Genomic DNA, 26,327 nt, shown 5'->3' with positions numbered 1-26,327 from the left:
GCCTCGTCAAACTCTGGCCTTCTATCCAATTAATATGCTGTGACATGACTGAAAAATTATTTTTGTTCTACCTTATTCTAGGTCTTCTTGCTGATCTGAAATATTTAAACCAAAAAGCAAAAATCAAAAAAATCTATAAAGGTCTAATTCTTTCAATAGCACTGTACAAATCAGCCTTTCATATAACTGTTTAGCATCCCTAACTTGTTTAAGCGAAACTATTTAATGGCTGCTGGATTGTGTTCCACAGCAATTGACTTCACATTTTGTACAAAGTCTAAAAAACTAGAATAAAATATGCAGTAAAATGACCTGAAAAATATTCCAAATTAGGGAGCTCTTTGATCAAAACTTAATAAGATAGGGCTATTTTGTACTTTTTGTTTACAGCCTTATTGGAGCACAGGACTTGTACCTGTTCTTGTACTGACATCTTTATTACAGGTCTGACCATGATCCAGTTTCTGATGTTTGAGAACTGTTTCTAATTTATTTTTTAATGAGTAGATAGAGTCATAGTGTTCCTGAACCATATGGATCATAGAGTAAAACATCCCTTTTACCATCTGCTGATTTGACGTATAATCCAGCTGGTTATCATGGTATAAAGACGGGAAACCTTATCATTATTTGCTCATTCTGTACATTTGTTTAAGTATTCCACTACTTTGTCTCTCTGTGATCTTTAAACTCATATGCTCATCCTTACCCTCTAATGGACTGAATGTACTGATTTTAAAGGAGGATGTTGAAAGCTCATGATATCAATCATATATTTGACCTGATTTACATAACTACTTTATTGAGTTATTATGCTGATCAAATGTTGTTCAGCAAGTTGCATTTAAATCTACTTGGAATGAAACATGGCTCACGACAATCATGACAACAAACTGAAACATCTAAGAAACTCGTTTAAGTTTTTAGTTGGAAAAATGTGAGTTTTTCTGAAAAGCATGTCACACTTTTTGGAATTATCAAAATGCTGTGCATGCTATTCACTCTTTATCTGTGGTCCTATCAGTAAAGAGCTATATTTGGTAAAAAACAAAACAAAAAAAACAACAACAAACAAACAACAAAACAACTTTTTAGCTTGTGTGTGTGAAGTGATTTTAGGGAAAGCCAGGCTCATTTACTCACCTCCAGCAGCGTTCTCCTGGCAGACGCCTCCATTCTTACATGGTTCACTGTTACAGCCTCCTGAGTTGTTGCAGCACTGATACACCCCGTACACCCTCCTGCTTCCTGGTCCAGTCAACTCTGCTGCATCACCCTGGACAATTGGTTCCTTATTGAGCTTCAGGCCCTCCAGACAGCCAGTGAAATGATGTGGGTCCAGGCCCAAATCTTGAGCGGAGTCCTGAGGTAGAGGAGCAAACAGCAAAGCGCCATGGGAGTGCATCATTCGGCACGGCTCTGCCAGGCTGATGGAAGCTGGGTGCTGCTGGTCTAGAGTCAGTTTCAGAGAGCTGGAGTTGACCTCCAGCAGGACGCTGTGCCAGCGGCCGTCTGACACCAGATGGGATCTGACCAGCAGTGTGCCGGGGGATTTGTTTCCACATCTGTATCTGAAGTGGAGTTCCCCTTTGGTCAGCTGGGGAAGTAAAACAAACAAACAAACAAAAAAACAAATAGGATAATTAAAATTCAGGCTTCAGAAATTCATAACATTTAATAAAGAATTAAAAAATGTAAATCAGAGTTTTAGGCACAGTTTGATTATCAAGAGCTGCTAATTTTCTGTCGTTTAATGATGTAATATGTCTTAAATCAGAGAATGAATCAAAGAAGTTCATTGCTGTTTCATTATTGATAAATATGTTATGTTTTTTTATGGTGCAAAGCACTTTGGACTGACTTGTTGCTCAAATGTGTCATACAGATACACTTGACTTAACTTGACTTATTACATAAGTTGAGTAAATATACAAGTACATTTTTGAACAGTGATTTTATTTATTAAGAGAAGAAAAGATCCAGGTCAACCGGGCTATTTGTAAAATAAATAATCATGTCCTAAACGTAATAACTCTTAGTTCCAACTTGGGTGGCAAAAGCTCAACAGGTCATCTGTCCAATAAAAGACAAAAAGACACACAGGATAAACAACCAGGACCTTCCTTCTGCCAGGAAACAGGCTACTAACTGTGCCATGTGCAGCAATGACAGTAGACTAGAATGAGCAATCATCTCTGATTTTAAAAAAAAGTCAAAAACATCTACTTACTTAAAAATATAACATTTGCAAATAAAATAAAATAGAAAACGCTTAAACAATGTGTTTTCATATTTACCCAACTTTAGAACACTTTCTACTCTTCAGATGCAATTTGGGGAAACTCTTAAAAACAACTAAGCAGTGACTCATGTTTCTGTCTTTTTTGAGTAGTCCTTTGTGTTACAAAAATAATCTTTTGCTGATGCGCTGCTCAACTCCCCTCTACTTGACACACTGCACCTAGAGTCAAACAAATATGCTCAGCATTTTATCTCCATAAACTGTGGCCTCTTAGCGTTTCTGCACGCTCAGGGCGCTCAAGAAATAACTAGCCAGCAGCTTTTTCCACCTCCTTTTATCTGTTCATGTTTTCTTTATGCAACAGAATCATTTTCCACATCTTCTGTATTTGAAAAATGCTATCATACACGAGAGAAGACGGTGATGCATCATTGACACCAATGCAACTGACTCTCAAAACATTAATAATTCCAATATCTGTTTTTTTTTTAGATCTTTCTCATACCTTTATGCAGAGTGATGCTATTTTGCCTTCAGTGACCAAAATAAAGTTCGTTTCATATCCAAAACAGTAATAGATTTCCTGAGCTGAACCTGCAGAATCCCTCACATGGATGAATAAGGAGGAAAATGAGGATTGTTCTATATTTAGCTAACCAAAGGGAGATGTTCTGACTGAGGGACAGCTTAAATATGTGTGAGTTCCCTTTTAATCTATTGCACAAGCTGAGTACAACTTATTTGTGACGAAATAATTAAATAGAGAGAGCACAGTTTGATGCATCAGGGATCTTACTATAACAGAAGAGCCCATCTAACATGTGTAGCCTATAAAGCCAAACTCTACTGGGACTAACGTTCTCCAGCTCTCTATTTTTTTATTCTGTGACTTCATAAATCACAGTCACAAATGCTGCAAGGCTCCTGCAAGCTGCTTTAATGCTGCAGGGCAAAATTTACCAGCAGCAACGCTTATGTTTTCAGAATGATGGTTATGCGCACAAGCAGAGGTACCGCAGAGTGCTCAAAAAATATTTTCCCACTGACATATTTGTCCAGTTCTTGCTTTTTTATTATATCTAAATTAGGTGTGCATGATATATCAGCATTAAGGTCGGTATTGGTCCAATAACTAAAACTGGACTGATATCAACAACCAATATTTATTTCCATCTTGTTTCTGTTTGTTTGTGGGTGGATGGGAGATGGTTGGTCATATTTGTTTGTTCATATGATGGTGACAGTGATGTAGCGCGTTTACTTGAAGCAGAAAAGCAATGTCAGTGCTGTGGTTATTTTTTTACAATGTCAAAAATATATTTAATATCGTAAATACCCCTGTAATCCATAACAGCAGTATTAATATAGGATATCGGTGTCTTCCTACATTTTTATGAACCTGCATCCCCAAATGAAGTTTCTCAGATTATGAAACTCATTTTATTATTGGACAGAGATAGCTTGAAGGATTCTAAAAATTAATAATTTAAGTTGATGACACCTTAATGGGAACAGCTGTCATTTAGAATTAGCGATATCTCACAATGATTCTTTTTCGTCACTGTGGAGGAAATTTAGCGCATTGTCTTTTTTTTTTTATTTCAGGGGCATTGAGCATGCATGACCTGTTTAAAGTCATAAAACAGCAACTCAGTCCAAATAAAATCCAGACTTAAAAACCAGGATTGTCCAAAACCTTCATGTTGTTCCACTGAACTATCCAGAGTATTTCATACTTTGCTCAGCAGCAAGACCACAAACTGGTGGCTGGACCTTCTCTTTTCAGATTCTTTGGTAGAGATCAGAATTGTTATTTTTAATAATTACTGCAAGCTGTAATGCTTGCAGACCATCACACTACCACCAACATGTTTGATTACAATCACAAGGTCCTTTCTTTGAAATTCAGTTAGTTTTACATCAGATTTAACAGAACACAAAGGTTCCAGTTATCCTTGTCAGTCCCCTCATTAAGAAGGAGCTCAATAAGATGTTTAATTGGTAAATTTAATGTGAGCTTGTGCACATATTTTGGTTAGTAACTAGGTTAAGCCTTGAAACTCTCATACTCTAGCTATTTTCACTCTCTTTCTTTTCCTTGAATGGCGATTGAATGCTGATCTTAACGAAGGCAACTGAGGCTTTCAGTGATTTCCATGATTCTAGTTTTGATAATCAAGTCACTTCTTTAAATGTCACAAGTGCTTGAGCAAGAAACTCTTCCTGCTCACTCGTCAACATAAATGCCTGAAATAAAACAAGCCAGCTTGTATAGCAGCAGTGAGTGAGTGTTGGTCCACTGACTCCACATCAGCACATATCCACCACCTTGTTCACTGTCGAGTGTGCTAACTGCTCTGCTGTCAGGTCTAAAGTGACAAGTCACCTTCACTTGTTCTTCACAGTTTACTGCTTTTGATTGAAGCCGCCCCACTTTTCCTTTCAAAGGTGCCGAATTACTCTAGAGTAAACTGTGGGATTAAATAAAACAATTCAGCAGCAGTGAAACTTAAGTTTTAAAGTTAACTTAAACCCACACACTCAAGTCCAAGGTAGTGAGAGAAGTCGAGCATGAGTTCCTCACCTTGGTTAAAAACTCTGGCTTGTAATGACTTCCAGGAATCAGAACAAAACATATTCAGCCAGAGAGCCTGAGAGATATCTTGCCAATAAAAAAAAATCTACAAAAGAAAATACCTTATAGAACTTCAGGGACTTTAAAAAATGCATTTTATCCATTTACGGAAACATGTTTCTCAAAGAACACAACAACTCATTATTCTCCTTCACTCTGCCCGTTTAGTTTTGTACAAAAGACTTTGCACTAGAGCACAAAAATGAATCTTCTCTTCCCTTCACTGTGCCACAGAAACATATTAATAAATCTTGATGACAGTAAAGTTTTTGTTGGGACTCCCAAAACAGAGTCGGTTCTCTCAGTGGGAATTTAAAGGAAAAAGGGGCCAAATGGGACCAATGAGCTCCTACACCAGAATCGCTGACATCATAAAGTAATGTGGAGCTGGACATAAGTTTAGTTTGGTACTTAAAAGATACTCTAAAAAAAGTCCTTTCGCAAATATAGAAATTAAAAGTGAAAAAGATTTAGATATTGTACCTTTTCTCCTACATGAAAAGGTACATGACCTTTTGTTTCCTTCTGATTGACATTAAAACAGACTAAACCTTTCCATATTCACACTGGTTGGGATTTTCAAAGCCTTGTGGGAAGAGCTGAAAAAGTTTGAGAACAAACCTGACATCAGTTCTGCCAGGAGGAATTAACCAAAACTCCAACAAACTATTGTGTGAAACCTTTGGAAGAAAACTCAAAACGGTTGCCCCAAGTCATGCCTTTTAAAAAGCCATTCTACTAAATAAACAGGCCTTCTGAGTCTGAAGAATGTTGAAAAGCAAGTCCAAGATGTTTTTTTCTTTAGCAACTAGAAATAGGTTTGGAATTCCCAACTGGTGCAACAAAAGAAAGTTCAATCTGAATTAATGTGAGAAAGTGGGATAGAAAAAAAAAAGTTTGTTTTTTCAGATATTGGATGTAAATATTTAATTACAACTGTAATGATCTTCATGTTTAACTGGAAGAGGAGCAGAAAAGAAACTCTTGACAACAAATTTGTTTTAAAGTCTTGAGGCACAGAAATGTCTCAACCTGGTTTCTTTTATATTAAAAGGAACAAAGTTTTTCTTAACTGTAAATGGTCCAACAAAAGGCTCCTTTAAATCAGGTTGTTATAGCTGGATGTGGTGCAATACTTGAATAAACTCTCAAGAGGATAAACAGGTTACATATAAAATATTTCAGAATGTAGCACACAACTGTGAACTCATATAATAAGAAAATATGAAATTAGGCCAGAATATGAGAAGCTGAAGTCAAGTATTTGGGATTCTGGGCTCAAAATATTTTGAAATCAAGCAATCCCCCCTTACTGTCTGTGTTCCCTATGGAGAACTCCCTTTGATTAAATCAGCAGCTGCTCGATTTTATCTTCCGGCCCGTAAATTAGTGTCAAACAACAACATTACACTAACAGCATCTGAAAATTAGGAAGAGATTTAATCTCTCTGCGGTGGCAAAACTGGAAGAGCAGAATAAATTACCCCCCAGCTCAGGGGAGAGCACAACAAATACATTTCAAATGAATGCAAATAATGAGCCTCTGCCTCCTTTCACTGTAATTATAATGCTTCCAGAGTGTTTCTTCTTATTTTGTCTTATTCTGCTGTTGTGACATTTTCAAACTGAAGTGGACGTCTCTTGCAGCAATAATAAACATTGACATGTTACTTATAATTCCATGACTGACCCTTTTAACAGTTTAACATGAATGTTGGTGCTTAGAAAAATGAACAGAAGTTGTTGGGAACCCAAGCAAACACTTTATTCTGAAATACCACTCTATGTCTTATCTTTAAAAGCTGCTGAAGTGATGATAGGATTCTAGATTCAATTACTTCATAATAACACTAGAAAATTCACAAAAATATGAAAAGTAAGTCCTGTTTTTTGGCGTTCAGTTATAAACCACGTAAGGATAAATACCTGTAGAGCCCCCCAGTCGTTTGCACCTCTAGAGGTCATGATGAGGCCTTGCTCCTGGAAAGTCTTGAACCTCAGCGAGAGTCTGAAATCCTGGCTGTCCTCATCCATCCTGTGGAGATACTTCAGGTAGGATGTACTGCCAAACTTCAGAGCTGACTCTGAAACAGAAAAAGGTGAATCCAGTGAGGAAAAACACAGCATGAGGAAAAACATAACTGCTGATGATAAACTAATTGTGAATTATTAGCTGTACTTTTACAAAGTTCATCTACATTTGTGCACATTTTCTCATTTTTGTGCCTCATTTTTCTACTTTAAAACTTGTGTAATAACTGGTGGTTTTGGCTTGTATAGATCTGAACAAATTTCAAATTAGCATCTTCAAATCTGAGCTGCTAATGACCACAAGTCCCACAATATGATAATTGATCAAGGAAATATAATAAAGAATTTCTCCATTAAAAATAAGAATTATTTCATTGCTGCTTGCATAAATATCAGGGGAGAAAGTACCAGTTAGTCTTTATGAAATGTATGCCTTGTTTCCACAGAGCGGGAGAGCACAGGTCAGCGTGTTTTTCTGCAATTAATTTTACATTTATGTATGAAATACCTTACTTCTATAATTGCCAGAACAGAACAATCGCCATCACAAAATTTTAAACAGACTCTCAAACTAAATTTACGACTGAGTTTTGCGTCTGTGGAAGATTACGTAATCCTTCAACACAAACGCCTTTACTTTATAACATTTTGGTAATTACAATTAACCAGATATTTGATCAGTTATTCATTTTTGTTCATTTTAAGCAAAGGGATCAAAGTTGGTTTGGGACAGAAAAACTGGGACTTTAGCAGCTTATATTTTTTCTGAAAGGTCCCGATTTTAAGCTCACAAAAGGCCACAAGGTGATCATGTGACCAAACTTTCAACACGTTTTACTCGTAGAGCTGCGCATTGAGCCAGCTGAGTTCCCCACCAAACCTCTTTTGGTCCTGCTTCATTAATGAAAACGTATCAATTGGCGGATGTGGATGACTCAGTGTGTGATTTACGAGCAGCCAGAGGCACCATAAACTGGGAACATCACAAACTCGCTATTTAAACGAGGCAACAGAAAGCTTTGACTGCTGAACAGACACTCATGCTCAGAAGGTACTGGTGAACAAACAGGCTGCTGCTGCTGCTTGTTCACATCTGAACTGCTGCATTAATCATTCTCATAATTCGTTATTTGAAAAGCTAGTGGCATTTCAGCCAAAAACAATAAAAAAAAAATAAAAAAACACCAGATATGTAGACAGGAAAGTATTGAGTTTATAACATAATCTATTTATTTCTCATTTGAATCTGTTTGGATTGTGACATTCTAATATCAGGCCTGTTAATTCTTAATCCTGATTAAGCACTACAGAGCACTTTGCTGAGAGACTGCTGAATAATGACAGGTGTAGCGATGTTACTGCTTCCTCATCAAAGGTAAACTAATTTAGCGGATTCAATTTTCTCTGTCTAACTGGGACTAATTAGTTTTCTAATCTGTGATCCATTAGATGTAATGATAACATTAGGAAGGTAGAGAATGAGGACCATGCATTTTCTGTATATGCCCCTGGAAGCACAAAAGTCTCATATTGCAGAAACCCCATGTTTTGTCATCAACTAATATGATGTTCTAGTTTGCTACTTGAGCAAATGTGTTTTAGAAAGATTATTTCAGGTGAAGACACAACATTTCCTCTTATTAAACTCAGCATTCCCACCTCACCTGCATAATTCCACTTATATGTTAAAATAAGATGTTTACATATATTTCATAAGCTTTTTTGACTTCCATCCATGTAAATTATTTTCTCTTTTAGATTAGTTTAACAAATTGAGTTTATTTGCTAATAGGGGTGCACCAATTCACTTTCTACTTCTGATTCCAATACAGGTATTTGAGGTTTAGTATCAGTCAATACTGATGCCATACAGAAAAACTGTGCTGAATCGACTTATTTTTTTTAAACACAGACATAAAGGTAGTGGATAATGGAATGATTAGATAACTCTGCACCAGTACAGCACACTTAAATACACCAATGTTTCACAAGCTAAAAGAACAACACTGGATCAGGCTCCGATACTGGAGCCCTGTATTTTCTAGGGTTAGCGACTACAACCAACCACAACAAACTGCTGAAATCTAAATACTTGAGACCCCTCTAGAAGCTCTTTTAGGCGCCAATTGTAATATTAAATATACCTTTTGGCCTGATATGCACAGTGAAAACATAACTGCAGTAATCCTATTTGACTTAAAACAAAAAATATAGTCTAATTCAATGCCAGGCAGTGAGTAAAAATTGTCTTTTTATACAGTACATATCAACATCAAGTTTCAACTATTCTGTACATAGGGAAAGGATCATGTAGGGCAGCGGTTACTGAGGTTTTGCAGCAGCCATCACATTGAAAGAAGTGGTTAGCATCCAAGCTTCGCGTCTATGGCTCTTGTGAGCCACACTCACACTTTATTGGTGTCTGAGTGTGTGTATAATAGAAGCACAGCGCAGGCTGTTAGATTCTGTGTCAACAGAGCGCTTTACTCTGGCAGGAAAGTGTTGGCAGGGTGCAGAGGAGAGATTTCTGCCAGCATTTCATCAAAATAAACCAGCACTGACACAGCAGCCTTTTGTGTGTGTGTTTGTGTGTGGATGTGAGGACAATATCTTGGCTCAATTTTCTGATAACGAAACAATCTCTCTCTCCATTACCTCTGTCTTACTCTAATATTTGTTTCCCATTGTTTTATCACCAAATACAATACATTTATCAGCAAATGAAGCTGTCAAACCTTTAAACTTGTTACAGCTCAGTGTGACAGCCAAAGAGGCTGGCAGGGAATCTATCTGACACAGCAGTACGGTGAGTATAATCCCAATACGGACCTAATCAGGTCAAACAAGGGACCACTTACATTAAACATCTTTTGGAGGGATGGGGATGGATCTAGCTGTCTGTAAATTATGTTTAGAGAGATGAGAAGTCCTGCAAAATGTCTGTGTGCTTTTCAGTTTACTAAGCCTAAAATCAACAGGCTTGTTATGTTATGTTATGTTTTTTCATCACTTTTTAAACTAATGTTAACATAGCGCTGAGTAATATGGCTTACAAATAAAATCTCTGATTTTTTCATACCAGAGACTGAGCAACTCAGTTTTATTTTCCTGCAGTTCTAGTTACTGATCATATAATTACTTGCTTTATAAAAAAAATCTTTTAACCCTATGTAGTCGCTGCCCGCCGTGCGGCGTACAAGCATGTGACGCATTTATAAGGCTTCGTAATAACATGGACGCATACCGAGTTTTCATTTCAACTCTGTTGGACAGCACGGACTTCAAACTTTATAAAAGTGGTGTTTTTATATTGGTTTTGTGGTTATTTACTTCAAAATAAAGCCAGAAATAAGATTGATAATTTCCGCTTTATTTTGTGGGGTTTAAATGTACCACATTTCGAAACAACCAATGAAAATGTGTTGATGGTCTGTTGCTAGGTAGAACGGAGACACGCAGAGAGAGACGGGGGGGAGGACTTGGATATGGCAAGAGACTAAGGCGCAGCCATGCTGTGGATTTTACTAGGTTTTTTAGACTATAAGTGTGTTGTTAGAGTTCGTGGTGTGTGCAGTGTTAGTAGTAGTTTTGCTATCTATCGCTACATGGCTTCACAGCGAGTGCTGACGCACTGAGAAGAGAGACTGCGCGCCGGGATGGCCATTTAGACCTCGTCTTCAAAGGGTTAAACATGTCGTTTAATGAAAGCAAAATAATGCAAGTATTTTTTTCTCTGCTCCATTTTCTCCATCACATTTGGATGAGTCTGAAGCTAAAAACTCTGTGCTACATGAAATTGCTGAAGCTCATGTAGAGCTCATTCTGTTATGTATGTTTCCACTGTTTTAAACTGGAACAACTATAAAAGTTTATATGAACTTTGGGGTTGCACACCCAGATACTCAGAGCGACAGACGCTCTGAATAGTTTGTATAGTTTGTGTTAGCAAACTTTAGCGTTTCCATTCCAGAACCACAACTTTCTCTGCGGTTCACACGATCTCACATCAGCACCATCTCTGATGGCTGTCTCTCTGAAGCTCAGACACACACTGACAGAGAGACAGAGTGACGTACCGTTACAGGAGCAGACGCTCTCCCAGGTGTGCTGCGGTGTGATGTAACCAGCTCTGGCTGTGGTGAAATGGCTCAGCTTCGCTCCTGACAGCAGCACGGCGTTCCTGCAGCCTCTCGCCAGACAGCTGGCTTCCACACATCCGTCATGGCTCACCTTGGGAATTTTGAGGCCCAGGGAGTCCTCCATCTCTGCTAAGACACCTAAATCAAAGTGTTCACATTCAGACAGTACGCACTGCCATGATCACAGGTGTTAGGCTATGTTCACTCAGCAGGCAAATGCGACCCAAATCTGCCTTTATTTTGCCCATTCGCAGCCGTCTAACGGGCCAATTCCAATCTTTTTAACCCCAAAAAACACTTCCATATGTGTTACTAATTCAGATGTGTATCCAATTGTTTACACAATGTCAGCAGTCTGAATGGTCACGTCGTCGTTTATCTGGCCGCTATGTCATTAACGAGGGAAATGTATCATAATTCTGCACCTGACTTGATAAGTTAGGATGTAAACAATGGCTGAAGTTTATGATTAAAAGATTATGAAAGAAGTCTGTGTCACTAAAGGGCATCACATCACAATCCCACCACTCCTGACTCTGACTACACATCCACACAGAGACTTTGCTATTAGTTGTGCTTTCATTTTATTAGCTGACTTTTTCTTGTTGCAATCTCATGACAATACCATCGACTCCTATTGATGAATAAACCTTAAAATTGATCCATAAACGGTTCGATCCGTTATTATTACTGTAAACAGTGATGTCAAAGTTCTGCCCATTCTGTGCATGCTGGTCACTTTAAGGATGTAAACCATGCACAAGTCTCTTTGCAGCTGGGTTTAACTAGTAGTATGAATTAAAGACTTGCTGTGTGAATGTAGCCTTATAAAGAAGTAATTGTGCTGACAGCTCACCTTCGAGTTTGCTCCCTGACAACGACTGAACGAGTCCTCCCTCAGGCCTGCGGACCAGCAGCACCTCCAGGGCCTTGGTGTCAGGCAGCTGCTGCAGGCTGGCCAGATAGAGCTCTTGTTTGGGAAGGCTAAGAGACTGCGCCATTTTGCGCTGGAGGCCTCTCCAGTGATCTCCCAGGAACTCCTCGGGTGACATCCCGACCAGCTGCAGCGTCAGGCCAGAGTCCAGCACTCTCTGATTGGCTGCCCACATGTGAACTTTGACCTCTGCCCAGACAGTAAACTTCCCGTCGCTCACGCTGATGTTCAGCGAATACGAGCCCACCTCCAGGTTTTCATCCGCCCAGATTTTACCGTCAGTCAGGTCCACGGAGAACCTTTGGCCCTCTGGCTTTTGTGAAACCATCTTGTAGGTCAAGATGTCCTGCAGGTCCTGATCCGACGCGTGGAGTTTGCCGATGACCCGATTTGCAAATAGCCCTCCAGTGGTAGTAATGAAGACCTCGAGGGGGACAACGGTGGGAGGATACTTGCTCTGCTCAGTGACGTTGATGTTGATCACACAGATAGAAGACAGCGGAGGGTGACCACTGTCTGTTACCTGAATAAAAAAAATGCAATGGTTTCACCCTTTCCTTCACACAATTGCATTTTTTTTAAAAGTATGGCACTTTTAACAGATATTGTTTTCCTGCTAAACTGATTTTGTTTATTAATTTGTCTTTCCTCAAACGAATACGTCACTAAAAACTAAACTCTTGCATGAAAATGACTTAAGTCTGAAGTATTTCAAAGTTTTTAAAATAATCATTACATTATATTACAGGAACTAATTCCATTTTAGCAATTCAAATAGGGAGTTAAAATCAACTAAAAACACATATGTTTCACATGTTCAAAATTCAATTTCTTAGCAAATATGAGCACAAAACAAGGGCTACTCAATCATAGGGAAATCTCCTGACTTGACAGCTGTCCAGCAGACACTCACTGATACCTTTCACAAACTAGAAACCCACAAAAGAGTATGTCTAAAGAAACTGACTGCTCTCAAGCTGTTTTATCTAAGCAAATAAAATTTCTGCATGTGGAAGGGGGGTGAAAGTGTCAGAAAAGAGATGAAGAAACAGCAAAGGGGATAACCACAGCCTTAAGAGGATTGTAGAGCGAAGCTCTTTCAAGAGTTTTGAGGAAATTCACGAGGCATGAGCTGCAGCTGGAGTCTGTGCTGCATGAGTCACCACACATAAATATATCCAGGACATGAGCTACATCTGTTGCATTCCTTGTTATGTCGCTCTTGAATGTAAAGCATTTACTTTAGGCTTAGGGGAAAATGGACAGGACTTGCTTAGTGGTCCAAAGTCCTTTTTTAAGATGAAATGAGTAACTGGAAATCAAGGCCCCAGAGTCAGGATGAAGAGCTGAGAGGCGCAGAATCAAAGATGCTTAAGGGTTCAGTGTGAATTTTCAGTCAGTGATGATTTAAGGAATCAAGTCATTTCCTGTTATTGGCCTTCATATTCAGGTCAAAGTCAGCCCAGCTTCCTGGAACACTTCATTCCTCCATTTCCTGACATCGTTGGCAGAAATGCTGATTTCATTTTCCAGGAGAATTTGGTACCTTCCCACACTCACGACATTACCACCACCTTGTTTAAAGACCACGATAACACTGGGGTTGAAATGCCACATGGTCTGATCTTAACCCAGAGAAACTGTGGAGTTTCTAAAAGACACTCAAGGCTTGATCAAACACAACACTACAAACACTGCTATCCAAGCAACCTGGACTTCTTCAGCAGAACCACAGGATGATCGCCTTAATGTCACACTGTATTGGTGCTGTAACTTATGCAAAATAAATGTTTAAGGAAGCCTTTCATTCACTGCAAGATAAGATTGCCAGAATTAACAGAAACAAAATTTTAATTTTAAAATTTTAATTAAATTTTAAATTTTAATTAAACATTTGCCACATTTTCATATTTCTAATCAAGTCAGTTTATTTGATTTAATGAACACAAATTAGGTCATTGAATGCAGATGGAAGATGTTTGTTTTTCCAGCAACAGTATGTAACTTTTAAGAAAAATTTGTTTTTTAAATATTTGTTAAAAATGTCACTGTCGTGACTGTATAAGACAGATAATTTGTGAAAAAAATTATTTACCCAGTACTTCCAGTATCAACTTCAGAAATGCACTTGTTGGTCAGACACAACCAATCAGAAACAGGAGGAGGGTCTTTGCATTCTCAATCATTCTTGTGTATGCGCTGCTCACACTTTCCTCCTTGTTCTCTGCTGTGCTACAGCTTGTTCCCAACAGCAGAGCCTGTTAGCTCAGGCTCGTTAGCAAGGCCACCAGTTACAGGCGGAAGAGCTTTTCTGTAACAATGAGTTGTTTCTCCACCATTAGCAAAATTTACACAAAGTTGATTAACAGCACTAAGATCTTCTTCCTGGCTCTGATCGATTGGTTTTGACTGAGAGTGATGCATTTTTGCAGATCGGAATAGTTTTTGTCACAGATTATCTGTCTCAAAAAATACTGTCACGGCAATGTGATGCTTTCAACAAATAAGTCAAAAACAGATTTTTCAGTTAAGTTATGTTATAGCTTTAAGGTTTCCCAGAGCAAACTTTTAATTTTCTGACAGCAGCTGAGGCTACAAGGTAAACTCAGCAGATTTAAACAGTAGGATCACAATTTCTTCTTTTTTTTGAAGTTTTACTGACAATGTGAAAACAGAAATTTCAATGTCAGAAGTGACATGAAGACTTTGACAGAAATTGCAGTGTATTTGTTTCCAGTCCACTGGGTAAAGAGGGAGAAAGCAGCTTAGAGGAAAGAGAGGCAACATACAGAAGTGGAAGAGGAAAAACAGAAATGTAGTGGCCCTTCTTACCTGGATCTTCAGCTGATGGTAGGGTTTGTTCTTCTTCCTGAGAGGTGCAGAGAGAGACAACAGACCACCCTGGTCGACATGGAAACGGCGGTCACTGTTGCCACTGAGGATGTGGAAGGAGAAAGGCGGGCCGTTCTTTGGAGTGTCTTTATCCGTCACAACAAGCTGAAGGATGCTGCTGCCGATGGACTCGCCCTCCTATAAAAAAATTATTTTTTATTTCAGATTTTCATTCATCTTCCAGAAGTGTGTATTGAAAATCAACAGTGCATTTATAACAATTTATGAAAAACTTGACCAAATTAAAAAAGTTTATGGGTTTCATTTTAATAACAAGTTTGCCTTTTCAATTGAATTTAATATGTTGTACTTCACAAAAGATGCCAAGCTTAACTGAAAGAGATCAAAACGTGTTTGCTGTGATGAATTACATATTCAGTTGGAGCTTCTTTTCATTGTGTCCTAATGCTATTAGAAACCAGTGGCCCCTTACAAAACAAAGCTATCAGTCTCAGAACAGCACTCTGCCGGAGATGGATGGCAGGAAAGGAACACAAAATGTGGAATTATTGGGCTAACACATGCACCAACCCATGTGCAGTGTTAGCAATTTAAATTAAAGCATGCGTCACTTATGAGTCAGGTCTGTTAAAAGAAAGCTGCAGCAGACTGTGACCAAAACGGTTGAATGTGTTGTAAATGTTGAAAGCTGGTCTTGTACCTCAGGCTTTGCTGAACACAAGAGTTACAATGTTGACACAAAAGCCTAATTAACTTAAGATAAAACAAAGTGTCAAGCAGTTTGAGCCTTTCCTCTGTCTGCATATTTGTGGTTTTATGAAGCAGCGGAGTAACACATTTTATTACCTATATGACCACACCTGCTACAATTTGCTTATAGACCAAACAGATCCACATAAAATGCAGAAGGCTTTTGTGTTCCTATGTAGGATTAGAGAAACACAGATAGGTGAATTTCATTCAAAGACCACAGGTAAGCCGTTAATATCATGTTTACATCCAGACCAATCTTGAATCCCCAGGAACAGATATCCAACCATCATCGCTTCTCTAATGTACTTGATCCTAAACTTCTTTGTAGGCGTCTCAGTAGGTGCAGCAGATTAAAAATGTCACCTAGTCCATTCTGTACCTTAATACTAGGCTCACCTACAGATGAGTGCCAGGGCCCCTGATCTGCAACTTGCAGACAACTCCACTATCATTTGACAAAGTGAGTCTTGAAATAAAGAACATTTTAAAGGTAAATGTGAAGATGCACTTTACTGATCCGACAAATAGTAAGATGTTATTTTTAAAATAGTTTGATATAGTTAGAGGTGAATCAGACTGAAGTCTTCATAACATCTAAATTATTTTACAAAAAGACATGTGCTTACCATTCTGGTACAAGCTGCTATAAAATAATAGTTCATGACCAATAAGTAGAACATGAAAGAACAAAAAACTTTAAGGTATTTATTGTACTGAAAATGTTTCTTATTCCTCCCCCCTCTTTTTTCACTCAAGCTGAGAAAAATTCAAACAGCTTTTATTTTGGCCTACATTTAAATACTTTTACTTCAGGATGGTCCATTAAGGACCTGAAGTTAAAAAAAAATAAATAAATATTCATCCAAAATCCCGGGGCTTCACTGAAGTTAAAATCAGACTGTAATTGAACAAAATGTTTGTCTGCAAAAGTTACTCTCTAGGAAATTATTCAGAACAAGGAATGCACGCTGATACAGAGAAAGTGGTTCATGCAAAAAGACGTAAAATTCCATTGGGTTTTTAGTAAACCATAGTCCAGAATTTACCCGACTCGGCTGAATCTGCAAATAGGCTCTAAGCAGAACAATTTAATCCTGGTATATTTGAAGGTCTTCAGATTGTTTTCACTGCTCAGTGGAGACAATCTTCCTCAGCAATGTAGAATTTCTCTTGCTTTATATCTTCTGTGGCTTCCTCTGTGGGGTTCTGGGAACCAAAATGAATCACTTGTCAAACTACTGGCTTTAGTGAAGATTTCAAACTCAACTCCAGCCTATAGTGGCAGCTTCACTTCCCCACACAGATGTGACTCTCGTAAAAGCAGACGTCTGAAGGTGACAAATAGTCAAACAAAGACTGTAATTAACTGCCAAAAAGGAAACCCAGGCCGCTGTCGATCTGCAGCACCTGGCTGTAAAAATTAACAACTCCTCAGACCGTCTGCAGCCGCATCCATCTGCTCACTGCAATCAGAGCGCCTTCATCAGGCGGAGCTGGCGTTAGCACATGAGAGCATTTCAAAGACTTTGGATTCATCCACAGACGACATTTGGCAAAGTTTGGTCTCATGACCAAGCTTTCCCGTGGCTGGATGGTGTGAAGAGAGCTGGCAAACCTGCAGCAGTCAAAGTGATGAAGAGCTGGCAGATAAAACACTGTCAATGAGCAAAAACCACAGCTAGCCAGGAGCAGATTTATAAACAAACATACACAGCCATGTGGAAAACTGACACATTGTGAAATACATGCGTTCCCAGGAGCTAAGGTGTAGGTAAATTGCCCGTTAAAAGTCTTTTTCCACCTCAGCAGACGTGGCTGTGTAATAAAAGGTTTAAAGCAAAAAGGTTGAACACAGTGACAATCATGATAGCTGATCCCGCTGATGTTTGAATTCAAAGTCCAGAAACAAATCTGTGTGCTCTTGGTTTAGATCAAGTCAATGATCCAAAATAAACAAAATAAGTCATTTGTAATTTCTCTTTAATTATCACTGGCTATGGTATCTCTATGTAAGCATGTCAGGGAATATTTGGGAATACTGTCTGCCCCTTTTTCTCCGTGTAAACAAAGTGACCACAGCATGAGGCACTTTGCGGGAGGCACTGCATTTTTTGCTCATCCTCATATTCCCATTGTGCCTTTTTTTACACAGAGTCGTCAAATATCACACATGAATGCAACTGTTGGTCTTCAGGACACTGGTGTTTATATATATATATATATATTTTTTTTTTCTTTTTTTTGTAGGAGGCGGCGGCTTATTCCTGTGTGTTCTTGCTGGAATTCTTTATTTGTCTCCTGATATATCGGTTCATGACAGTTTGTCAAAGCTGTGCTTTGTGTGTGCAGCAGGGTGTGCAGCCATTTTTTGTTTTTTTAAGCGACAGACGTGAAAGATCTCTGTGCACAAAACAGTGGCTGCAACGAATCAAAACACAGTGGCAAAACCTGTTCAAACGTGCATATGGTTCCTGAAAGGGTCAAATAAAAAAAAAAAAAAGTACATGAAAGACAAGCTGCTTAAAAAAAATGACTTATTTCTCTTTCCTTTTCAGGCCTGCAAAAGGTACATCTAAAACACTAAAAGAGGACAGCAGAAATCAAGGTCATTGGTGACTTAATGAGTTAAGATGATTGGCATCAACTTAATGTGCATAATATTTTTGTGTCTTTTTTATTTCAAGCCCTTATACTTCTCTAAAGCATTCATTACTTCTCAAAACAATCCTTTTGTAGGGGAGCGCTGAATGCAAAGCGTAGGAAGAACTTGTTCTTTCATGCCAGCAGCAAAGTGGATGCATCATCTGGACAAAATGTACAGCAGCCAATATGTGGTAGCCCACGCCGAAAACAACACACACAAAAAAAAATTGGAAACTGTTTTTGAAAGCATGTGGATTACTATGACATGGATGATGGAATATCTGCACAGACATATCTTTCAGGATTCAGCAATTAGCTGGATAAACATCAAATAAGCCATGTTCCACCAAAAATGTCTGCCTGCTTTCTGTGAATAAGCTTAACACAAAACGTTCAGGTTGTCGTACCTGCAGCACTAGATTGTGGTTGACCTGAGAGAAGACCGGTGGGTTGTCGTTGACATCCATGACAGTGATGGTGACGAGGACCGCCGATGACAGAGGGGGCCTGCCCTCGTCTGCTGCCTGCACCGTCAGAGAGTAATGAGGGATCTGCAAAGCAGAAATCAGGGTTTAACAAAACAGTTTGTTTTCACATTATTCAATGTTTTTCTTTTTTTTTTTTTGTATTTCACACACGCTGACCTCTTCTCTGTCCAGAGCTGTGCGGACAGAAATTTCACCGCTGCGAGGGTGGATGGAGAACTGCTGCTGCAGATCTCCACTAACGATTGAGTACCGAAGCAGATTATTGATTGGACCATCCAGGTCTGAAGCCGTTACCTGATAGAAATGAAAGAATAGATAATAAACATCACAGTCAAATTTGTTTTATTTGTTTTATATTATATATTATTTATATATTTTCTTTGTGATGGCAGGCACAAGCTTTTTTCCATGTCTTAGAGAAATAAAAACAAGAAAACTAAAATCCATCACTTGTGTCATATTTTCTACAGTACGTCACACCTAAAGCATAACATTTAAGATTTTGTCGATCTGATTTTTTTGTATTCACTGCTGAAAACATTTACAGGAACAATCAGTATAGGGTGCACATGATGGATTCTATAAGCTGATACATTCTGATTGCTTTGTTACAAACCATTAAATCCAATTGACTTTAATTATTAATATTTTGCTACTTAATGAAAGACTTAAACATGTTTTGTTAGGATTTTGTTCAAGCTTCAAAGCATTACCTACCAACCTTTTGACCAACGTGGTTGATTGTTTCAGTCCTTTATATGTTCTATAATGACCCACACTTTAATGGAAGTTGCTTTTGTTGGAGTTTATTTTAAATAAATTAGATGCAAGTTTTCCTTTAATGTAATTTCTGTTCTAGATTCTATTAATCCCCGAAAAATATCTTGAAAAAATGTTTGGTCATAAAACAGACCCAGAAGATGAAGACTTAGTTTCACCCTTCAGTTTCTCTCTGAATTTAGTTCACTTAAAAAATTTAATCCAACTTTCTGTAGTTAATTAAACCAGTGGTCCCCAACATTTTTATTACTGCGGACTGGTCAAGACTTGGAAATTTTGCTGCGGCCCCGGGTGGTTTGGGGGGGTGAACCGTCAGATAAAGTGTTCCCGCTAAATCCTGAAAATACCCAACTTGGGTTGTCTTGGCCCTTTTATCGCAGCCTGTGGGGTTTACACTGACGGAACGAGAATACAACCTGCTGAATGTGACAGGTAGCCAATCAGAAAGCGCAGTGACGTAAGAACAGAGTGGAATCCCAAACAGCTGACATATCGCGCAACTGTGAGTCTGGTGGACATCGGAGATGATATGTGGAAATGTTTATTATTATATGTAAAGGTCATTATTGTATATGTTTATTATGTTTATTCAGTTAAAAATGTTAACTATGAAAAAACATAACTCACCTCCAAATCATAGTGCAGCAAATAGAGCGGCTGCTCCCGTCGTCTGTTATCCACCGCCTTTTCTTTTTGTTTCTTTTATCTCTTAAAATGACTCCACAAACTGTCACTATTGCTTCTCCATCGTCATCCGTGTTTGGTCATTCTAAATTCCCGTATGCTATGTTGGGGGTTTTACTGGATTATCCTCTGGAATCGGGATGCTCGTGTGGTGTGTTCCTCCTGCCTTGGACACACGAACCGATCGAACCTGTTGACTTTTATCAGCTCTGTGATCACAGAGGTTTGGAGAATCGGCCGACAATCCTTAAATCTTGCCGTCTAAACCAAACTTAAGACTCACAAGCTCTACTCATCTCCTCTCGACCACTGCCCAAACGCTCTCAGACTCTGGTCGCTATGGTAACGTTTACATATCCCTTCAAAATAAGATACAGATGCGCCACAAAAACGAGCATTTTACTTTCGTGAAAATTTTAACTCACGATAAAGACTAACTGGAGCCCTGAGCTTGTTTCTCTGCAACGAGACGGTCCCATCTGGGAGTGATGGGAGACAATAACACCCAAAGTGTTGCTTATATCCACAGCCTGCTTGGTCTCTAGTGGTGAAGCAGTTTGAAGCTTCATTGCCTCATTAGCAGCCAGTCGCCGCATGTTACACAGAGCGGCTTGTAATGTTTGACTCACCTACCGGTCCGGGATAAATCCATCCTCCTGTCTCTTCTCTGGGCCTTTTACCCTTTGCAAAGAAACTTTCCAAAGACATCTGATCCGTTTCTTACTCATTTTGCTGCTTGTGGGCTCAGTGTTGGCGCGCAAGTAACTGAGAGAATCCGGTTAAAGGATTTTCAAAATAAAAGATCCTCCAGACTCAAATAATACATAAAATGGAAATATTTAATTATTTCTTGCGCGGCCCGGTACCAATTGGTCCACGGACCGGTACCGGTCAACGGACCGGGGATTGGAGACCACTGAATTAAACAACTGAAACAGCTGGCCATCAGACAAAAACGTTGGCCTGTTAGATGACAGCGTTGTAACCAGTGAGTCGCTGAGTTGTGTTATTGCCATATTATCTGCTGCCGCCCTGATGAGACGTCTGACATGTGGCTTAATCTGGTTTCTGCACCTTTCTCACCTGAATCCCTGATCAATACATAAGTTCGAACTGTTGTCAGGACTCTCTGCTCGACTCATTCGTCACCTCCTGTCATGTTGTGTATTTGTGTGGGATCACATCTGCTTGCACTGCAATTAAACATTACCGGATGAAATGTTTTATTTGGCTCACAATTATCTGTTTTGTGTGTATACATGTCATAAATGATCAAAGCTTTGCTTCATTAACTTTTCATTGTGCAACCTGGTTTTCTACACGCTTCAGTCAAAAACATATGAGGTCTTTGTACATTAATTTATTTTGTCTTTCACCTTCCGCGTCTTTTTTTAAATTTTAACAAGGTTTTCTTGTGTGTTTAAGGAATTATAATAATTTTTTTGAATTACATTATCTATTGCTAAATTGTAAAAATGTACATATAATAAGCTTTGACTGAAAACAATGATTTCAGTGCTTCAAATCTTCATGAAGTTCACTGTGTACCTTAAGAAAGCATTAGATTTTTTTCATGTAAGTCAAGGATTTTGTCTATAAATGATAAAAGATAGATTAGAAATGTAAAAATAATGGTTTTAAAATGTCTTCAATTTAACATAGTATGAAGAAAGCTTGTTAAATTTAGTGATGAAGCACATATGTATAAAGACAAATTATGTTTCTCCAGTTTAATTACTTTGCAATATATTGTATTTATTCCTTACTTTCATAACCAGACTTCCGGGTGTCAGATCCTCCAGTATCTCAGCGCTGTAATCGCCCTGTCTGAACACTGGTGCGTTGTCGTTCATGTCCGTCACATTGATGATAACCGTTGTGATGTCACTGAGGGAAGACTTTCCACGACTTCCCTCCACGGACAGGTAGTACTCTCGGGACACCTCGAAGTCCAGTGGAGCCATGAGGGTGAGAAGGCCTGTAAGATGACGACATAAACACTAAGTTTGATATCAGTCACTTTGAACAGCAGAACAAAAATCTGATGTCTGCTTGATGGACTGACAGAGAGCTGTCTTGCATCCTTGATGACCGTAGTTCACACCTGACTGCTATCATAAGAACAAAGAAGTGCTTAAGGGTTTCCCACATCTGTTCTGCTTTTCCCTTAATGTGATGCAATGAAACTTTTAAAGTGCAGGCTCAAAAAGTGAACAACTGGGAGGACAAAGTGCAGAGAAGAAAACTTTCAATCTTTAGTCTACCTCTACTTTAGACGATCTCAGGATCTTTTTTTTTTTATGTTAATACTGTCATTGTTACCACAACAGCACAAGAAAGTGTAGTCTGGTGCTATTGTATTTTCAAAAAAATGTTTTCATTTATGTTTTTTTTAGAGTATTCAGTGAGTTCTCCTATTTATATATTAAAACTTTAAACAGCTAAAGACCTCTGTGATGCCTTTTCTACAAATTGATAGGAATACATTCAGGATAGAAATCATTAATTTTACTGCAATATAAAGACTAATTTGAACTGGAGGTTTACTTGCCACACATTGCACAATACTCACATGAGAACTGCTGCATAAAGTTATGAAGACATCAATTTATTTTACATCTTCAGATATCTCAGTGACTTTCATTTTATCTGTTTCCCAAGCATTTCCTTTGTGTTGCACATCTGAACTGTCATCACAACCTCCTATGTAAACCATGCTCTGCCTGACTACACATGAGGCTGAAATGCAGAGTCAATATTATATGGAGTGACAGGCATTTTATCATCTTTAAACGAGTGTTCTCGTCGTGAGCGGAATGTGGTTTGGACAGTGATATTTTCCATAAGTGAAACACATCGTGTGTGTGGTATCATGTGGTACATCTGAGCTCAGTAAAGATGTTAGTTTAACCTTTAAGGAGACATAAATCTCTCCATAAATGCCTGCTGTCTGTGTGTTTGCTGTCATCCTCATGTGAAGCCCAACATCAGTTTATGGAAACAACTAAAGCAGTTAAGATGTGACCACTGTGTTTGGTTTGTTAAAGAGTCAGTATCTTTACCACTGACAGTTTGAAGCCTTTTTGCATCTGACCTGCTGAATATTTGCTCAATATAAATGTTTTGTCTGAGAAAAAGGAGAACATACGTTTTTGTTGCTAAGAGAACAAGAGCAAACCGTCCTTACATTGTCAATGAGCAGTCTATGTGCTGATTGCTGTCTTAGTTTTTTAGTTTCTAATAATGACTAATGTTTAATTGGTCGCTACTAAAAGCTCACAGAAAGAGGATAGATAGTTTTATGGCAACATCCTTGATGAAATCTAGTTAATGTACACAGAAAAGTTCAATTAAAATGTTTCTATGGCCATTACACTTTTAAAAGACATAATTTAAAATACTTTACACAATAACTTTGACATAAAAGACAATACAAAACTTAAACATTGGCAGCTATATTAGTAATAAAATTGTATTTTCAGAGATCAAACCTGGAACAATATTTTACATTTCTGAACTGGCAACTGACTTCCTTCATTAGCAGAAAGTGCTAGTGGGGTTTTTTGCAACACAAACTATCAAACTAACATCGCAGACAACAACATCTAGTGGATTTAATGAGATTGTAATTTGAAGGATAAAGTCTTACCACAAAACAAACTCCTAAATTCCTCATTAGTTTTAGATTTTAGTATTTCTGTTCAGTTAAAACATCTTATTTTTTCCTTTCAACCAATATGCTGTTAATGGCTATGACAGAGAATATGAAACATCCTTGGCAAAAAAATACACCTCTCATCTTCAGAAAATAACCAAAACATGTTTGCCTTTCTTGGAGCAGTACCAATAAAGACCCGTAATCCAAAACCATACAGAAAAAAATAAATTACAGCCCGCAGCTCTAACTCCAGCACATCCTGATCCACTCATTACAGTCCAAACCACAGATGTAAACAAAAAAACTTAACTCTATTTAACTTTTAGTGAGCTCACACAAATTCACAGTGGTTTCAGTGTTTGGAGATGGGACACGCTACAACTGTGGAGGTTATTACCTTTTTTGTTTTTGTTACACTGAGCAAGTGTGAAGCAACAGAACGCCTCATTGTGGCATCTTATCCCACACAGAGCCGGAGCGTACCTACCTGCTGCAGCTCGTCATATCTAGCAGAGTGTGGGTGAAACACACTCCCAGTTTTGGGCTGCCAGCCAGTCTGCCAAAAGACACCTTATTAAGAGAGAACAAAAATAGGCTCCAACAACACGAAACAACCATCCACCACTCTGCTAAAGTCGAATACCTCCATGTTTCAGAGAGTAAATTATTTGTGGCCCGTACAAAGAACGGGGGTCTCATTTTATTGATTTTTCTGAGATAAAGGGATTTTCTGCAGCTAGTTTTAGTCAAAATGATCCAAGGCGTGTTATGTATTCATTCGTTGTTGTTTCGATTTACAATCCAACTGTGAAAATGCAGGCTGGGATTCTGTTTTCCCTTTTGTATCAATAAAACACATCTTTCTCTTTTTTTGCAGAATTCCCACTGAGAGGTCTCTGCTTGTTTTTAATTTGTACTATCCCAGGGTTCCTCCACTTCTTATTCTTAAACTAAAAATTATTGGAAGAAGTGAAAATCTGTTTTCATATGTGTAAGAGATCAACAGCAGTGACATCAAATATATATATATAAGCTGATTCGATAGAAATAATGACTACTACTTTGAAATCACTTAACTCAGTGAGACAGTAAAAGTGTGTCCATCGAGCCAAATATATTACTGGCAAGCAGTTTGAATGCATGCCACCCGAAATACAATAGCCTTCCAGATACTTCATCCACACAGTCCTTAGCATTTGTGTACATATTGTAATTTCAGTGATGATTGTGACTGAATATATTGTGCAGCTCTGAGCTAAAGTGATGAGAAAGAGGTTACTAGATGAAAAACCTGTTGAAATACTGAACAAATAACAAACTAAATCACTTTAAATTAAAACAAAAATGACTTAATTACAAATAGAAGACTACACAAAGATCAACTTTCAAAACCAAGATAGAAAAATCAAACCTAGTCCCTTATCATTTACACATGGCACAAAATACTTTCTATAGACCAAATTCTGCATAGAGAACAAACACACAAGTGCTCAGTTTAACAATAAATCAATATTCTTCTTTTACACTGTTCTACTTTATAGTAGAGAATATATTAACTTGTGACTGACTTTCTTTTTCACATATCACTCACAAAACTGTGCCTAAAATAAGAACAATCTCGAGTAAGAGACCAACAGCAGTGAAATGACAAAAACAAACCAACTCCAAGGTGCTAAACTGTAAAACAACAACATAAAAAACAACATAAAATAAATTAAATAAAATTTTATTTATTTACCTGCTCTAGGTAAAATCATCAAGTTTGTTGTAAAGAAATTGAGTGCATAGTACTTTATCTCTGTCCTCAGACCAATGACACTGCTTCTGGTAAGAAGCCTTTTCCCATCCTCTCGTTGTAGCTGGCATGAAATCCAAGCGCCTGCTGGATGATGACCACTTAAAAAGTTTATACTTAGGATGGTAAATGTTCTTCATTAAGTGCCCTGGATCCACATCGTTGAATCAAGATGTCTTAAAGGTAAGCCTACCTAAAGCTTTTCTGTCTTGTGAGTTACAATTCCTGTCATTAGAAACTACTGAGTAACAGAAATGAAGAAGGTTTACAGTGGCATTGTGGAGATATTATACCTTTTCAGTCTTTTTAGACTGAGACACACTATTCCTTCTTTACTGGGCAGGAGGTTGGTGTGCTCCAGGTTGGAGATATGGAGTCTAGGGCAGGGAGAACTTGCCACTTTCTCCATCAGTATCCTATTTAACTCAGGTGGTAAGTAGTTTATCCTGCTTCTTTCTTCTGATGTCCATTGTCTGGTTTTATATAGAGATTAAATGTTTTCTTTACGCCACAGAGTTTTGATGTTAATGGATATCAGCAAATTCCACAGTGGTGTTAGGGCTGAACTGGAATCAAAAGAGTATCAAGAACAGAAGTGGACTTAAAGCAGTATATGCAGTTTTTTATATCTTCCTTCTGCTGAGGATCCAGTGGCCATTAGGTGGCACTAATCTCCAGTTCCTTGAGCGTTT

The 26,327-nt window shown here is 38.3% G+C and overlaps 1 protein-coding gene across 1 annotated transcript in view; it reads right to left on the bottom strand.

Annotated features, from left to right (window-relative positions):
• fat2 (FAT atypical cadherin 2) overlaps window positions 1-26,327 on the bottom strand; it is a 102,129-nt gene that overhangs the window by 9,527 nt on the left and 66,275 nt on the right. The window contains exons 17-24 of the mRNA XM_015036480.1: window positions 21,949-22,160; window positions 18,875-19,012; window positions 18,638-18,781; window positions 14,814-15,011; window positions 11,904-12,504; window positions 10,985-11,185; window positions 6,804-6,961; window positions 1,144-1,597 (exon numbers count right to left, since the gene is read on the bottom strand). Of these exons, the coding sequence (XP_014891966.1) occupies window positions 1,144-1,597; window positions 6,804-6,961; window positions 10,985-11,185; window positions 11,904-12,504; window positions 14,814-15,011; window positions 18,638-18,781; window positions 18,875-19,012; window positions 21,949-22,160 (2,106 nt within the window). The remainder of the gene's footprint in view (window positions 1-1,143; window positions 1,598-6,803; window positions 6,962-10,984; window positions 11,186-11,903; window positions 12,505-14,813; window positions 15,012-18,637; window positions 18,782-18,874; window positions 19,013-21,948; window positions 22,161-26,327) is intronic.

Source organism: Poecilia latipinna, unplaced genomic scaffold (genome assembly GCF_001443285.1).
Source record: "Poecilia latipinna isolate Pla-1442-1.1 unplaced genomic scaffold, P_latipinna-1.0 Scaffold370, whole genome shotgun sequence".
In the NCBI taxonomy this organism is placed as follows: Eukaryota; Metazoa; Chordata; class Actinopteri; order Cyprinodontiformes; family Poeciliidae; genus Poecilia; species Poecilia latipinna.
Note: the sequence above shows the minus strand (reverse complement) of the source record. Positions and strands in the feature narration are given on the sequence as shown.